A 15,423-nucleotide genomic window follows, 5' to 3' on the forward strand; every position below is an offset into this window, starting at 1 on the left:
GGGATTACAGGCATGCACCACCACACCTGGCTAATTTTGTATTTTTAGTAGAAATGGGGTTTCTCCATGTTGGTCAGGCTGGTCTCGAACTCCTGACCCCAGGTCGCCTCGGCCTCCCAAAGTGCTGGGATTACAGGCATGAGCCACCATGCCTGGCCTAGGATTCTCTCCTTTAATCCTCACATAACTAATGGAGTATTGCTCTTAGCCTCATTTTATAGATGAGGAACTAGAGACCAGAGCGGGATGGTAACTTGCCCAGAGTCACACAGCGAAGCAGCAGCAAAGTGGAGATTGGAACCAAAGAAGTCAACTCCATTTGTTGAATGGAATGGAATGGCCCATCACAGCCCTCAGAACATGGGCCAGGAGCTAGGAGTACGGGGTGGGGGCTGCTGCCCATAAGGCAGGGCTGGATTACCTCTTACATCCATCAGCCAGTAGTCCTGCTGCTGTTTGCCATCTCTGATGGATGTGATGGGCACAATCCACACGTAGCTGCAATTAAAGACCCAGAGGTGGTAAGAGATGGCGGTGTGGTCACTGACAGTGAGGAGCAGCTGCCCAGGCTCCCAGCTTCTGCCCAGCTCTGGCACCGAGTGCCCCTGATCTCCTGGCTCTGGAGGGAGGGTTTGTCTACAGTGGCTCGGGCTGGGACCACAGGAGGCCAGTCCTACTATGGTCCCTGAGTAACTGCCCTCTCCCCCACCCACCTGACCATGCCTCAGTGACCCCATCTGCTCACTTGAATTCTGAGGGGCGGGTAACATTGGAATCGGGGTCAAGGAGGAAGTGCTCCTGGGAAAGGGTCCCCGTGCTGGTATCCACCGTGATGACCGGGAAGCCCATCTGCAGGGTCCAGCGGTTCATGATGTCGCGCACGGTGGTGGGGAGTTGGATGGACCGGTTGTTCACAGCCTGTGGGTGGAGCGAGAGGGCGTGGCCATCAGTGGGACCCTCCAGTCCCTGCCATCCAGGGCATCTCCTGCAGATTCTCGCCTCGACCCCGGGGGGCCACTTGTATGGGAGGCCTGGGAAGGGCACTGGGCTGGGAGCCGGGAGCCAGGGTACCGTCCAGCTCTGCCTCTCCTCGGCTGCTCAGTGCTGGACGAGCTGGAGAACTTCCCAGCAAATCTATGAGGCCCCCGATTCTGTGGTCCACCCTGAGGTGTGTATGTCAGGGAGGGGGTGCCCAGGATGCCCATGGCTCTTCCTGAACAACACTGGGAGGATGACAAGAAAGAGGAGACAGAGATGAGGGAAAGCCAGTGTTCTGGTGTCACAGGCAGGGGTGGGGGACGGGGCCCTGGGGGTCGCATGAGGGAAGTGCACTCGGACTGGGGTGTGGGGCGGGACTCAGGGGCACTGTTGTTGTCTTCTTGTCTTCTTGGATCTTTGCTCATGCGCCTGCCTTGCCTTTGTCATCACAACAGAAAGCCAACACCATTTGTTAATAACTGAAGAAAGGAATCACCTAAGAACGGGGCCACACAGAGGGCAGAAGAGCATGTGGGAAGGAACCAGCTGGGGGCTGCTGGCCGAGGGTCTCAGGAAAGAGGAGTGAGAGGGAGGAGAGCTTGGCTTAGGAGGGAACTCAAAGGGGAAGTTGGGGCAGGGCAAGGAAGGTAGTGGGGGAGACCCAGGCAATGACAGTGTCATTTTGTCAGCAGCATCTTGGGGTCTAGGGGGTTGGAAATTGCCCAGCAGGGACCCGGACCTCAACTGTGACTCTGTGACAAGATCCTGGGTCTCACTTCCCTGGTGAGACTGGCCTGGACTGGAAGTGCAGCAGCAACAGTGGGGTAGAAGCTGGACGGGAATTTGGGGCTCGGAACTCTGGAGGGGCTGTCGGTGAGGAGAGGACATGTCTGTCCTCTGGCTTAAGAGGCTGGCATTGGGCAGAGCTGCAGGGATGGGGTGGGGGGCAGCTGTCAGGGAGCGGAAATGATGGGGGCAGGATGGAGAGGAGGTGGACTCCAACCCCGGGGGAGGTGGAGGAGCGGCGGCCTCTGGGGGAAGGCAGGAGGGTGTGGCAGTCTGGGGGTTTGCCCCACAAACAGGGGCTGTGCGGGGTCTGATGGAGAGGAACTCGAGCCGGGGAAGGGGCAGAGGGCAGAGTTCCTGCTGAGGGTGGTGGAGCTGTGTGCAGAGACATGCCCGTGGCACCAGCGGGGGGCACAGGGCAGCCAGGAGTGGGGAGAAGGTTGAATGTCAGGCTCCAGAGTTCCAGGCAGAGGCGGGAACCATGAGGGCAGTTTCCTCACCACCAGGAAGGGGGTCTACAGCTCCCATCAAGGAGCCCGCTGTAGCCTGAGGTCAGCTGCCGGCCAGGACCTCAACCACAGCCTCACTCAGACACCTCTTGCAAGGAGCCATCCCGGCTTCCACTATAGGGAGGAGCAACGGAGGCTCCATCCACCCTGCAGGGCTGGTCAGCCGCGGAGCTGGACCCATTCTCTTACGCATGTGCTGCCCCCAGGTACCTTCAGCATCTCAAGACCCCAACAGGGTGGCTGTGGAGGGGCTGGCTGCTACTGACCTCCTGCAGGTGGTCCCATAGGTTCAGGTAGATGGTGTTCTGATAGGCAAAGGTGTGGAGGTAGGACTGTGGAAAGACGGGGCACAGTGAGAGCACAGCTGGAGCCCCCCAGGCTCCCCCTCTGTGGTGGGCAGAGGCCCGGGTCAAGGGCCAGGGGCAGAAGGAGACCCACCCTCATGGCTGGCCCAGGGTGCGGTACTCACTGCCAGGCCCTGCTTGAATACGTCCTCGGACAGGAAGCTGGAGAGCATCCTGAGGACTGAGGCGCCCTGGGGTGGGGGTGAGGGGGCGCTCAGAAGGCTGTGCAGAGCCACCAGAACCCTGTGCCCCCAGACCCTGGCTTCAGTGACGCCCCTCCAGGCCAAGTCCCCACCTCCTTCCCCGTGCCCCACGAGGAGCGGGCTGCACCTTGCTGTAGGAGATGGCGTCAAACAGCTCACTGATCTGGGCCGGCGTGTTGATCTCCGAGGAGGGAGTGGACAGCGGGTGGGAGGAGGCCAGTGCATCCACGGCCATCACGCGGTACACATCATTCAGCACCATGAGGTCTTTCTGCAAATTCCCCAGGGCCATCAGGAGACTGGCCTGGTAGCGGTGGCCCAGGTCTCCCTCCATGCCCCCCGCACCAGACCCCAGGGCAGCTGGCTCACCAAGTTCCAGGTGGGCTCCGCATAGTCAGCACCCAGGTACTCCACGTAGGAGGCGAAGCCCTCGTTCAGCCACAGGTCATTCCACCACTCTATGGTCACCAGGTTCCCGAACCACTGCGGGGGGAGGGGTCAGCTGGGCAAGCCACGCCCAGGCTGGGCACTGAGAATCCCCAGAACTACCCTCCCCAGGGCTGGCCATCTGCCAGGCACAGTGGGGACTTCAACACCATCGTGACCCCTTCCTGCTGCCCTGCCAGGCGGCACCCTCCTCCCTTCTCAGCAGCCCGGGGCAGAGCCTGGACTTGCGCCGTCTCCTCTCGGAGCCCCTGTTTCCTTCTCCGCACTCCCCGAGATGGGGGTCTACCTGGTGGGCCAGCTCATGAGCAATCACAGTGACCACCCGCTCCTTGTTGCTGCTGGAGGAGGACAGGGGGTCGAACAGCAGGGAGTTCTCCCGGTAGGTCACCAGTCCCCAGTTCTCCATGGCGCCGGCGTTGAAGTCCGGCAGGCCAATCTGGTCTGGGGAGGCGAGGCCATTGGCAGGATGGCCTCTGGGAGTGGAGCTCCATCCACTGCCTCCCTCCTCAAGGACCCCCACTCACCTGATTTTGGGAGTGGGTAGGGTGTGTCATAATGACCAGCAAAGAAGTTAAGGATGGGGCCCGTCACGTTCAGGGCATAATCGCCGTGGCCCACCGCAATGGCACTGGGCCGGGCCCAGATCCGGATCTGCAAGGTGTGAGGAAGAAGCAGGCCGGGGCTCCTGTTTGATCCTGGGGCAGGTGGGCTGGGTCCCAGGGCCCAGTGGGCTGGGGGGATCCCTGATGGGCCAGGGCTGGGGGCCAATCAAGCTAAACCTAGAGGCCTGGTCAGCAGAGGGGAACGCTAGGGGGGTCTGGAGACTGTGGGTCCTAGAGAAGGGCCTTTGGAGAATAACAATCATCATAGCCACCGTCTGTCTGGTAACCGGTGGGTCAGGAACTCCCTTCATGAAAAGAAACCATTGTTTTCATTTTTCTGGTGCAGAAATGGAGAACCAGAGAACAAGACACTTGCCTGAAATCACTCAGAGGTGAGATTCCAACCCTGGCCTAACAATTCAGAAACTGGCACAGGGATGAAGAGAACAGGAAGACCCCTCAAGCCGGGGCCAGCCCACGTGAAGGAGAGATGGGCCCAGCCTCATACCAATACACCATTGGATGCCTGCTTCTCCACGTAGTCGAACTCACTGACAATGAAGGCCAGCAAGTACGTGGACATCTTGGGCGTGGTGTGGAACTCAGTGACACTCCAGTTGGGGTCTTCTGGAAGTGGGGTGCTGGGACCTGGGCAGGGAGCATGTGTGTGTGAGGACGTACCCTCCTGCCCCACACCCCAGCCCAGGGTGCCTGCCCCCTGGCCGTGTGGCCGCAGGCAGGGCCCACTCACCTTTGGGAAGCATGTTGGACAGGGCTGTCAGGTCCTTGGGGTGGATAAGTGTGATGTTGAACTCAGCCTTCATGGCCGGCTCATCGAAGCATGGGAAGGACTTCCGGGCATCTGCGGCCTGCATCTGTGTTGTGGCCACCACCCTGCCCCAACAGGAAAGTTAGAGGGTGTGCCAGAGCTGGGGGTGTGGGAGGGGCTCTGAGGATACTACCAGACATGCAGGGAAAGGGGTACAGGGAAGGCTGCCCCAGCCTAACCCCTGCTCCTGCTCCCACCCCCACCTAGCCGGGAGCCTCTGGAGCCCTGCCAGGCCAGCTGACTGGTGGGGGTTGGGGCTCCTTCTGGATTCGGGGTGCCAGCAGGCTCTCAGGGACCTCGGGTGAGTTTCTCTCCTCTGAGCCTCGGTTTTCCTTTCTGTCCAAGGGACACTCCGTCCCTCATCCCCAGCTCCCTGGTGAGGGGTGGGGAAGCCCTCCCAGTTCGGTGCGTTGGCAGCTGCTCTGCCAGCAGCTGGAGGTGAAGCAATGGGCCAGTCTCGGGCTCCACAGGGTTCAAAGGCCTGCAAGCTAAGTCCTTCCTTGGCCCTCAGAATCCAGCCTTGCCTCAGCACCTCGGATCCACCCCACCGGGCAGCCCAGCCGGAACTCACTTTCTGACATTGCCCTCCATGTATTCGCTGCGGTAGAAGCCCGCCAGGTCATCTGCCAACTCCCCCTCGAACTCGCTGTCCATCTCATACTGGCTGTCCTTCACCAGGGAGCCCTTGAGGTGCACCACCAGGTACTCGGTGGGCTCCACCAGCTCAGTCCTGTCAATGTCGGGGGGCTGGGAGCCTCCCACACCACGCAGGACCACCCTGTGCCCCTGGCTGAGGGTGTAGTTGAGCTTCTTGCTGTGGATGATGATGACGTCAGTGGCCTCCTTGCAGGTGAAACGGACGGTGCTGGAGCCCTTAAAAACGTACAGGCCCCTGTCATTGGGGGTGAGGTACGGTCTCAGCGTCACCTGGTAGGAATCGGGTTTCAGCGTGTTGGGGAGGCGGTAACGATTCCACGCTTTACTTTGGTCCAAGGTGGTGGCCGAGGCGGGGTTGGTGGTGGCTGAGGCGGACGGGGTGGTGGAGGCCACGGGGGAGCTGTTGGCGTTCTTGTTCTTCTCCTGGGAGTACACCACTGACAGTGCGATGATTGTGCACACGGCTGCCACGCCCAGGAGGATCCCCAGGATGCCCAGGGACTTGGAAATGTAGAAGCCCTTGGCCATGGTGATGGTGGGGAGGCGGCCCAGGGAGCCTCAGGCCAGGCAGAGAACGGAGCAGCCCCAGGCCGGGCTTATATCCCCGAAGGGGAGGAGCCCCACAACAGGCAGACTGGGCAAAAATTAACCAGGGCTCCAACAGGCGAAGGTCACTGGACTGGGCAGGGGCACGCTCCGCCTGGGGAGAGGAGATCCAGGAACGGTGTGTGGAGCTGGGCTCGGGGGGTGCCTGCTGGAAGCAAACAGTGTCTGGTTACAGGCTGCAGGCGGCCTGGGATCAGGCCCGAGGGCTGAAGGGCAGGCTTCCGGCTGTGGGCCCAGCGGGCAAAGCAAGCGGCCAGGTGGCATTGCATTGATCTGCTTGAGAGCTGAGAGGGTGGGAACAGCATCAGAACTGAGGTTAGAGTCAGGGAAGGACCTCCCAGGGGCAAGAGGTGGGAGGTGCACAGAGAAGGGGTTCCCGGCTCCTATTAAGAACACACTGGGGTCACCCCTTTGGTTGCATCTCTGGAAGGATGCCAGGCGCTCCTCAGTGACAAGGTCCCAGCCTCCCTTGCATTCTTCAAGAGCAGGGAGTTCCTCCAGGTTCCCCTCCCTGCCGCTTCTTGCCAAATACTTTTTCCTCCATTATCAGTTCACGGAATAAAATGAAATGAGTTGTTTTGCTTTTTTGGCTGAAGGCTTCACCTCTTTCAAGCTGTGACCTTGAGCAGGTAACTTTACCCTTCTGAACCTCTCTCCTCATAAATAAATAACAGTATTTGCCTCTCAGGTTTGTTGAACAGATTGAATGAGAAAACATATTAAATACCAAATAGTAGAATGATTAAAAATCATTCCCGGCTGGGCGTGGTGGCTCACGCCTGTAATCCTAGCACTTTGGAAGGCCGAGGTGGGTGGATCATGAGGTTAGGAGTTCAAGACCAGCCTGGCCAACATGGTGAAACCCCGTCTCTACTAAAAATACAAAAAAATTAGTTGGGCGTGGTGGCGGGCGCCTGTAATCCCAGCTACTTGGGAGGCTGAGGCAGAGAATTGCTTGAATCCGGGAGGCAGAGGTTGCAGTGAGCTGAGATCGCACCACTGCACTCCAGCCTGGGTGACAGAGTGAGACTCTGACTCAAAAGAAAAAAGAAAAAAATCGTTCCCTTCTTTCTTACCCAAAGCTCAACAATTGCCTCTTTCTATCCTTGGTAGAAATGAAGATATTACTTACCATACAAAATAAAATACACACCTTACAGGAAAATTATGTTCATTGTCACTTTCCCCATCCACCAGCCCAGTTTCTCAGACCTCGACACCGCCTGACCTCACTCCACATCCAATTCACCCACATTCCCCCATCGCAAGATGCACTTGGTCAAAACCATTCTCATCATTTATGTGGACACAGCAGCGCTCCTATGGACTCCCTGCCTCCATTCGGGCCTGCTTGAACCTGCTCAACACAAGTTAGATCATTTTATGCCACTGCTAAAAAAAACTTCCTTTTGCTTGTAGAGTCCAGACCAGACCTTCTAAAGGAACCCACAAGCCCGGGTACAGTCAGCCTGCCCATTTCCTGGCCTCTTCCCCTCTGTTGCAGTACCCCAGCCACTCTGGCATTCATCAAGCCCCAGGGCCTTGGCACGACCTGTTCCCTCTGCCTGGATCTTCTCTTCCCTATTGCCTTGGTTAATTCCTTTCCATCCTACAAGTCTTCCGCAGCGAAGCTGCCCTGACCTCCCTGACCAAGTCAAGCTCCTATGAGCTCCATTAGCTCCACAAACCTGTTCTGCAAAGCCCCAGAACTCAGCGTGGTTTTCCCTTTGATCTGTGTGGTGATAACTTGAGTCCTGGACTGCAGGCCCCATGACAGCAGGGCCTCACCAGCACTTAGCACAGTGCCTGGCACACAGTAGGTCCTCATTACTGAGACGTTGAGTGGATGCGCACATGCACGAAGGGCTGAGTAAATGAATGAATGAGTCAGTCCAGGAGAAACTCCTTAACAAAGTCTTTCTGGCCTCTGTCTCCCAGCTTGTCCCCACCCCACACCTGCCCCCAGGAGAAGTGCCTGCCTCTTCTGAGCCCTTCTCCAAGCATGGCAGGCAGGCCGGACTCGTGCCAGGCCCCAGCATGTCAGGGCCCACATGCCTTCCTGCTCCCTCAGCTCTGCTCCCTGAGGGCCTCACTCGTCTGCCACCCCTGCCACCCCTGAGCTTGCAGGAAGGCTTGTTAAATAAATGCAATGTGTGAACTGAAGGGACACATGGATTAGTTCAATCAGGCATAAGCAAAACACAAATACCTGCCGCCTCTCGTCTGGTGTATGGAGGCCGAGTCTAAGCACAGGGTCTTTGGGGGAGTCCTGGGTGCCCACCTTTGAGACTGAGGGTGTTCTGAGCCTTTGGCATTTCCCCAAGGGGCCTTGGTCTGGGACCAGCATGGACCTCCCACTGCAGTGACTAGCAGACACCCCATTAGGCTTGGGTGATGACCCCAAGGGGCAATCGTGCGAAATCAGGTGTCAGGAAGGGCTCCAGCTTGGGCGTGGTGAGAGAGGGAGCAGTGGCTCCCAGCACATGCTGCCAGGTTCCTCCCATCAGGGTGGAATTCGCCAAGGGAGGCCATCTTTACAGCACCCCCCAGGCTGGCACTGGGGCACCATGCCTGCCCCTGAAAAGCCTCTTGATATGTCCCTGACGGAGCCTGCAGCCCCCTCCCACCTTTGCAACAGAAAGACCCACAAGTCGGCCTGGACTAATCCCTTTTCTAAACAAAGAAAGAGGCCCGGCCTGGCCCACCATGCTCTCTTCCTGTTTGCTTTGGATTCAGACCATAGGCCCAGCTGGCTGGAATCTTTACTCTTCTGGACAAGGCCTCTGGTCTTCCAAGTTGGTGCAGCAGGTAGCCCAAAGTTGGCTCTATAATGAGAGGTCCCTGCTCTAGGCACCAGGCCAACCCAGGCTGGGGTCACAGAGACAGCCATGCTCTGCAGCCGCCACCTTCAGGAACACACAAAAGGGCTTCCCTCGTCCAGTCCCCTGCCACAGCCCAGGCCTGGCCACCTCCACACCCCATCGGGCAGTGGCAGCTATGCTACCCTCCCCTGTCACCCAACTCCACCAGCACACGTCAGCAGAGGGCTCTTCCTAAGAGTGTGGGTGGGACTCTCCCATTCAAACCTGGTGCCCAACCTGCAGAGTGAAACCTCAACTCTGGCTTGGGCCTTAATACCTTCTGTGAACTTGACCCTCTGGACTGTCCTCTTTCTACTGCCCACTGTGCCTCCAGCTGCCAGCGTCTCCCCAGATCATTGGGGCTTTTTCATACCTCTGTGACTTTGCTCATTCTGTTCCCACTGCCAGGAATGCCTTTCCTCTCCCTCTTGTCAAACTCCTACTCATCCTTCAAAACCCAACTCAATGTCACTGCCTTATCATGCACACCAGCCCCCACTCCCCTATGTGCTTCCCCAGTCTCCAGTTCCCACCTCTATCACAGCACTTAGGAAAATGCCACTGAGGCTGAGCGCGGTGGCTCATGCCTGTAATCCCAGCACTTTAGGAGGCTGAGGTGGGCAGATCACGAGGTCAGGAGTTCGAGACCAGCCTGGCCAACATGGTGAAACCTCGTCTCTAATAAAAATACAAAAAATTAGCTGGGCATGGTAGCAGGTGCCCATAATCCCAGCTACTCAGGAGGCTGAGGCAGGAGAATCGCTTGAACCTGGGAGGCGGAGGTTGCAGTGAGCCGAGACTGTGCCACTGTACTCCAGCCTGGGGGACGGTGTAAGACTCTGTCTCAAAAAATAAATAAATAAATAAATAGAAATACAAAATTAGCTGGGTGTGGTGGCGCACACCTGTAGTCCCAGCTACTTGGGGGGCTGAGGCGGAAGAATCGCTCGAACCCAAGAGGTGGAGGTTGCAGTGGGCGGAGATCGTGCCACTACACTCCAGTCTGGACGACAACAGAACGAGACTCTGTTTCAAAAAAGAAAAAGAAAAATGCTACCAATGTGTTCAGAAGCCTGCTGCTGCACCCAAGCACCTCAAAGGAAGGCCTGGTGGCATCGTATGCCCCTCCATGCCCAGCACAAGGCAGGAGCCCAATACATGTTGGCCAAATGAATGACAACACCCACAGTCCTTGCCATGACCTACAGGGCCCGTGTGATCCAGCCCCCAGTGATTCTCTGGCCTCATCTCAAACGCTCTCCCCTGTCACTTCTGTGTTCCATCCCAGTGGCCTCTTTCAGTTCAAATCCAACCTGTTTTTCCCCCCTTCATTCTCCCTTCCTCCCTACACACAAGCTGATCCTTGGGCCTGGAAAGCTTCCTGCCTTTGCTTCATCCACTCCCCACTTGCCCTGGAGACTCAAGTCAGTGGTGCTGCCCCCAGGCAGCCCTCCAAGTGCCTCCATGAGGGTAGCACCAGGTGTGCCGTATCCTCTACACCTGGCGTGCAGTGGGAGGGCAACACGTGCTTGTGGAATGGGGCATCAATGCAAGAATGAGAGACAGCAGTTAAGGATGGAACTTCAGAGCCTTGATCCTCGGGACAGGTTCCACCCTCTCTACCCGACATTCCTTCCCGGGCTTCTGGGCTGTGCACAAACCACCTTCATGATCCACCTTTGTGATTATTTACTTCGTATTTTTCTTTAAATCAATTCACTTTCTTAGCCTCCTTCTGAGCGATAAAATCATGGTTGGATGTGTTAATTTATATTAACAATTCATGACTATTGATTTAAAAATTGTTCCCGGGCCGGGCGTGTTGGCTCATGCTTGTAATCCCTGCACTTTGGGAGGCTGAGGCGGGCGGATCACAAGGTCATCAGATTGAGACCATCCTGGCTAACACGGTGAAACCTCATCTCTACTAAAAATACAAAAAATTAGCCGGGCGTGGTGATGGGCGCCTGTAATCCCAACTACTCGGGAGGCTGAGGCAGGAGAATGGCATGAACCTGGGAGGCGGAGGTTGCAGTGGGCCGAAATCGTGCCACTGCACTCCAGCCTGGGCGACAGATTGAGACTCCGTCTCAATTAAAAAAAAAAAAGAAAAAGAAAAAATTGTTCCTCTAGGTAGCTCCTAAAAGCATCTTGTCCAGTTGCACCCGCTTTGGGAACTGCTGCTCCACCCTGTATGATGTTGGGGTTGGTGGCCCTGCGGGTTGTCTTTGGCGCGGGCTATTTCTGCCGGTGAGCAAAATGCATGTGTTCCTTTCGCTGTGAATTTCTTGACGGGGTAGAAGCCGAGCTCTCAACCCACTTCAACTAAAGCAGCCTTTCTATGGGTTTATGTATTTCTTCCCTGCCTATGTTTTAGTCCAGAAAACGTAAGTTCTTCTAAACTAAAACCAAAGCCAAAACCAAAAAACATGAAGGTTGACAACGATCATGCCAGGGCATAACTAAGTCACAGTCACAGTGTGGAAGATACCCACACTTGTGGGTGGGGAGAGGCTCCTTGGTCTCAGATGTGAAGTGCAAGAGGCTTTCTACTCTAATATGAAGACTCCAGGAGCCTGGGAGGGGCTGTGGTCGGGTGAGCTGCTGTGTTATCCATGCTCCATCCCCGACCACTGGGTCCTTGGGTAGGCCCCACCCACTCCCACTCAGTGTCCCTGACTGTGAACTATGAGACTGGGAGCTCAGGGACAACCTGGGGCTCATTGTCTGCTCTGAGGGAGCAGTGAGCAAGAAGGGTAGGGACGAGGCTGGGGCTGGGCCAGGGCACACTCTGTCCCCGTAGGCCCCTGGCTTTCTCCCAGGCTTCTGAGGCCTCCGCCCATAGCTGCATCACCCCAGGGTGCTTCCTCTGGGAGCCTTGGACATTGCCCCTCCTGCAAGAACCTCAGAAGGCCCCAATGGGAAGTTGCCTCTCATCAGCCTCTTCAGCCCAATTCGGGGCACACAGGAGGGAAGAAGCAGAGGCATTTGTGGGTGGGGGAAGTACACATAAGGGTTGTGTGGGGCCACAGATCCTGCCTGGCAACTCCTGTCTGCCAAATGGGGGGTGATTATCCTGGTGAGACACATGGTAGGTGAAACTGAGCATCTACTAGGTGCCCTACCAGGATAATCACCCCCATTTGGCAAATGAGGACACCGAGGCACAGAAAGGTTAAGTGATTTGCCCAAGGTCACACAGCTAGTTAGCAGCAGGTTCAACAGCTTAACTACATATGCCTCCTAAAAATGTCCTCCCATACAGCCCCTCACATGTACTGTGGCCGTGCCAAGGGGAGTTGAAGACCACAGGAGAAGACATGCACTCATTTGGCCAGACCAGGGCTGGGAGCTGGGGGTAGTTCTCGGAAGTAGAACTTGTTAGCCAGGGAGTGCTGGGGGCTGCTTCCAGACACAGGCCTGTGGAGGACCCACATCTTGCCTCCAAGGTGTGACTGGGACCACTGTAGGGCCAGGAGTGACAGGCACCCGGGGTGAAGCCCGGGCTAGGGATAGATGGCTGCCAGCCTATGTGAATAAGGACACCCCAGGGCCTCGGTGTGCGGCTGACACACTGTCCATGCCATGCCTCCAGGGCTGTCCAGGAGCCCCAGCATAGGGTTCCAGATCTCCCACCAGAGCCAGCCCAGGAACTTGACCCAGTTCCAACACCTTGGCTCCTTCCGACATGAGGACCCCCATCTATGTCCTCAGAATGCCTAGCATACAATTCTTACAGCGATGGGGCTGGAGGCCTTAGCTTAAAGGCTGTAGGGGTGTAAGGAGCGCCAGCGTGTAACGAAGGTCTCATTCCCCAGAAGGCTCTGGGGGAAGCACAGGGCAGGCGGCTGGGCTGCCTCAAGACACTGGGCCGGTTTCCCCACCTGTGAAGCGGGAGCAGCGCTGTGGGTGGCCTCCTTGCACTCATAGTGTGGCCTTGGAGGCTAGGGCTCCACAGGAAGGTGGCTGAGAGTGGATGAGGGCCGCATGGGCCCAGCACACCCTCCCACAGGGTGAGGGGAGTCCACCCTCTTCCCTGCCCAGCTCCCCCATACCCACTGGGGCTAGCCAGCCTTCCTGTGGGACAGAGGCCGTCCCCACTTCCTCCTGGTCACCCCTACCCCACACGCCCACCTCCCCTCCACAAAACACATGCCCTGAGGGGCCCTCTGGTCCAAGCCTCTCCCCTTTCACAGGTGAATTAACTGAGGCCCAGTAAGGCCAGGGCGTTTAGAGACTCAGGGATGAAGCCACATCAGACCTCAGGTCTGGCTGAGACCAGGGCTCTGACCACCCCCGAACACGGCCTGGTGGGTTGCAGTCCAGGGGCTGAGGTGGGGGAGGAGCGGGGATCAAGTCACAAAACCCCAGCACATAGCCCACCTGGGCCGTCCTTGCCCACTGCACTGCTGCGGGGAGGGGGGCGTTCTGGAGTCATTTGGGGAAAGGATCCCATTGGCCCTGTTTAGAGGACCTCTTCCCAGACCAAGAGTGGATTGCAATGGGGCCCTGGATCTGTCTCAGTTGCTCACCAGGGAGGGCGTGGAATAGGCTCCACAACCCCCAAACCTCGGTCCCCATCCATGCCCCGGCATCTTGGCCGGGTTGTAGGAGCGAGGGAGAACGCGACTGTAACGCGGGCGTTGAGCACCTAGAGTTCCCCTTCCTCTTCACTGAGAGCTGCGGCGGAGGCTTTAGACCGAGGAGCGAGATCTAAGGTTAAAGAAGGGGCCTCTGAGCCCAGTGTTGGCCAGAGACCCCACAGGCGGGCCGGGTTCGCCCTTTGCCTTCGGCCGCGCCCCACCCACCAGGGACAGAGTGGCCGCGGCCGAGCCGGGTCTACCGGCCGCAGCTTAGCTCCGCTTCGCCGCCCTCCCCGTCCGTCCTCCTCAGGCTCCCGCCGCCCTCGCCCACCCTGGGGCCCCCTCCCCAGATGGGAGCCCCTCCGACCCCTGCGAGGCCCGCTGGGGACCCACTTGACCGCGAGATCGTAGTGGGAGCTCGGCCAAAAGAATTCTTCGCTTTCCCTGGCCCTCAGTTTACCCATCTGGGAAGAGGGGCGTCGCGGCCGCAGAAGTCCAGCTCCGCACGCGCCAAGCGCTGGGTCTGCAGCTCCCTCGGTTCCCGCGCACCCAACTGCCCCGCGACCCCTACCCGCGCCCGCAGCCCCCGCCCTCCCGCCCCACTTGCCTGGGCCGCCGGGCGCTGGAACCTGGACCCTGGACCCTGGCGGGTTCCGAGCTGCGCCGCCGCCGTCCCTGCCCCGCCAGCACTGGACTCCTCCTTTCCCGTCTTTTTAAAGGGAAGTAACCGGACCCGACCACTACTCCACCCGATTCACCCCTAGCGGGCCGCCCGCCCGCAGCTCCGCCCGGGCTCCTCCCCCGTCCGCCCGCGGCTTCCCGGGAGCCCCCCAGGGCTCCTCCGCTCCTCCGACGGCCCGGCCTTCCCCCCGGGGCCTGGGATGCACCAGGGCTCCTGCTGCCCCCGACGGGGTCCCTGTCGCCGCAGCCCGCGGGCCCCGCCGGCCACATCTGGACGGCATCTGCCGCGGGGGAGGGGCTCAGAGCCTCGCCCTGAGTGTCCCGCAGGGAGCCTTGTGCATCCGGGGCAGGAAGCCAGCGCATCCCGTGCAGACGGGTGGTGCAGATAACGGACCCGCCATTCACGCAATTCAACTTTCTTGGTACCTGGGACTCGTAGTTCAGAAGGCGCAGTAGCACGACCTTGCGAAAAAACACCGGAGTCGGGAACACGCGCTTCTCATTTTTTTCTTTTTCCTTTATTTGTTTTTGAGACAGAGTCTCGCTCTGTCGCTCAGGCCGCAGTGCAGTGGCACTTTCTCCGCTCACTGCAACTTCCTCCTCCTGGGTTCAAGCGATTCTCCTGCCTCAGCCTCCAGAGTAGCTGGGACTACAGGTGCACGCCACCACGCCTGGTTAATTTTTGGAGTTTTAGTAGAGACAGGGTTTCACCATGTAAGGCTGGTCTCGAACTCCTGACCTCAAGTGATCCGCCCGCCTCGGCCTCTCAAAGTGCTGAGATTACAGGCGTGAGCCACCGCACCTGGCCTGCGCCTCTCATCTTGATCCTGCTTGCAGAGGTTGTGCAGCCGCCGGAGCCCTGCCAGGGTGAGGCTCCCTGTCTCTGAGCAGCTTTAATGGGCGGTACCAGATAATATTTGTATTGGTTCCCTGTGGCTGCGGTAACACAAACATAAAACAACACCAATTTACTATCTTACAAGTTTTGTAAAATCAGAAGTCCAAAATGGGTCCCGCTGGACTAAAAGCAAGGGGGTTGAGGGATACAGCTTTCTTGAGGCTGGAAGGGAAACTGTTTCTTTGGCTTTTCTGGCTTCTAGAAGCTGCCCACATTCCTTGGCTGGTGGCCCCATCCATCTTCAAAGCCAGCAGTGGCCCGCCAGTCTCTCACAATCTGTCACTCTGACACCAACTGTTCTGCCTCTTGCTTCCACTGGTGAGCATCTTTGTGATTACATCGGGCCTACCCAGATAATCCAGGGTAATCTTTCTATTTTAAATCAATGGATTGGCAACTTGAATTCCACCTGCAACTGTAATTTCCCTTCGCGGGGTAG

At 58.0% G+C, this 15,423-nt stretch overlaps 1 protein-coding gene across 4 annotated transcripts in view; it reads right to left on the minus strand.

The window, feature by feature from the left end:
• The window catches only part of ANPEP (alanyl aminopeptidase, membrane), a 29,978-nt gene extending 15,795 nt beyond the window's left edge, over positions 1-14,183 (minus strand). The window contains exons 1-12 of one of the 4 annotated variants that reach the window (XM_063596919.1): positions 14,013-14,183; positions 5,270-6,106; positions 4,621-4,763; positions 4,378-4,517; positions 3,792-3,918; positions 3,554-3,708; positions 3,190-3,303; positions 2,948-3,091; positions 2,743-2,808; positions 2,540-2,605; positions 746-918; positions 422-498 (exon numbers count right to left, since the gene is read on the minus strand). In XM_063596919.1, coding sequence (XP_063452989.1) covers positions 422-498; positions 746-918; positions 2,540-2,605; positions 2,743-2,808; positions 2,948-3,091; positions 3,190-3,303; positions 3,554-3,708; positions 3,792-3,918; positions 4,378-4,517; positions 4,621-4,763; positions 5,270-5,883 — 1,819 coding nt within the window. In that variant the 5' untranslated portion in view covers positions 5,884-6,106; positions 14,013-14,183. Of the gene's footprint in view, positions 1-421; positions 499-745; positions 919-2,539; positions 2,606-2,742; positions 2,809-2,947; positions 3,092-3,189; positions 3,304-3,553; positions 3,709-3,791; positions 3,919-4,377; positions 4,518-4,620; positions 4,764-5,269; positions 6,110-13,354; positions 13,536-14,008 lie in introns of those variants that run through there. The other 3 variants (XM_063596920.1, XM_034939411.4, XM_063596921.1) reach the window with 3 other exon arrangements.
• Between the last annotated feature and the right edge of the window lie 1,240 nt (positions 14,184-15,423).

The sequence above is a fragment of the Pan paniscus genome, chromosome 16 (genome assembly GCF_029289425.2).
Source record: "Pan paniscus chromosome 16, NHGRI_mPanPan1-v2.0_pri, whole genome shotgun sequence".
Taxonomy (NCBI): domain Eukaryota; kingdom Metazoa; phylum Chordata; class Mammalia; order Primates; family Hominidae; genus Pan; species Pan paniscus.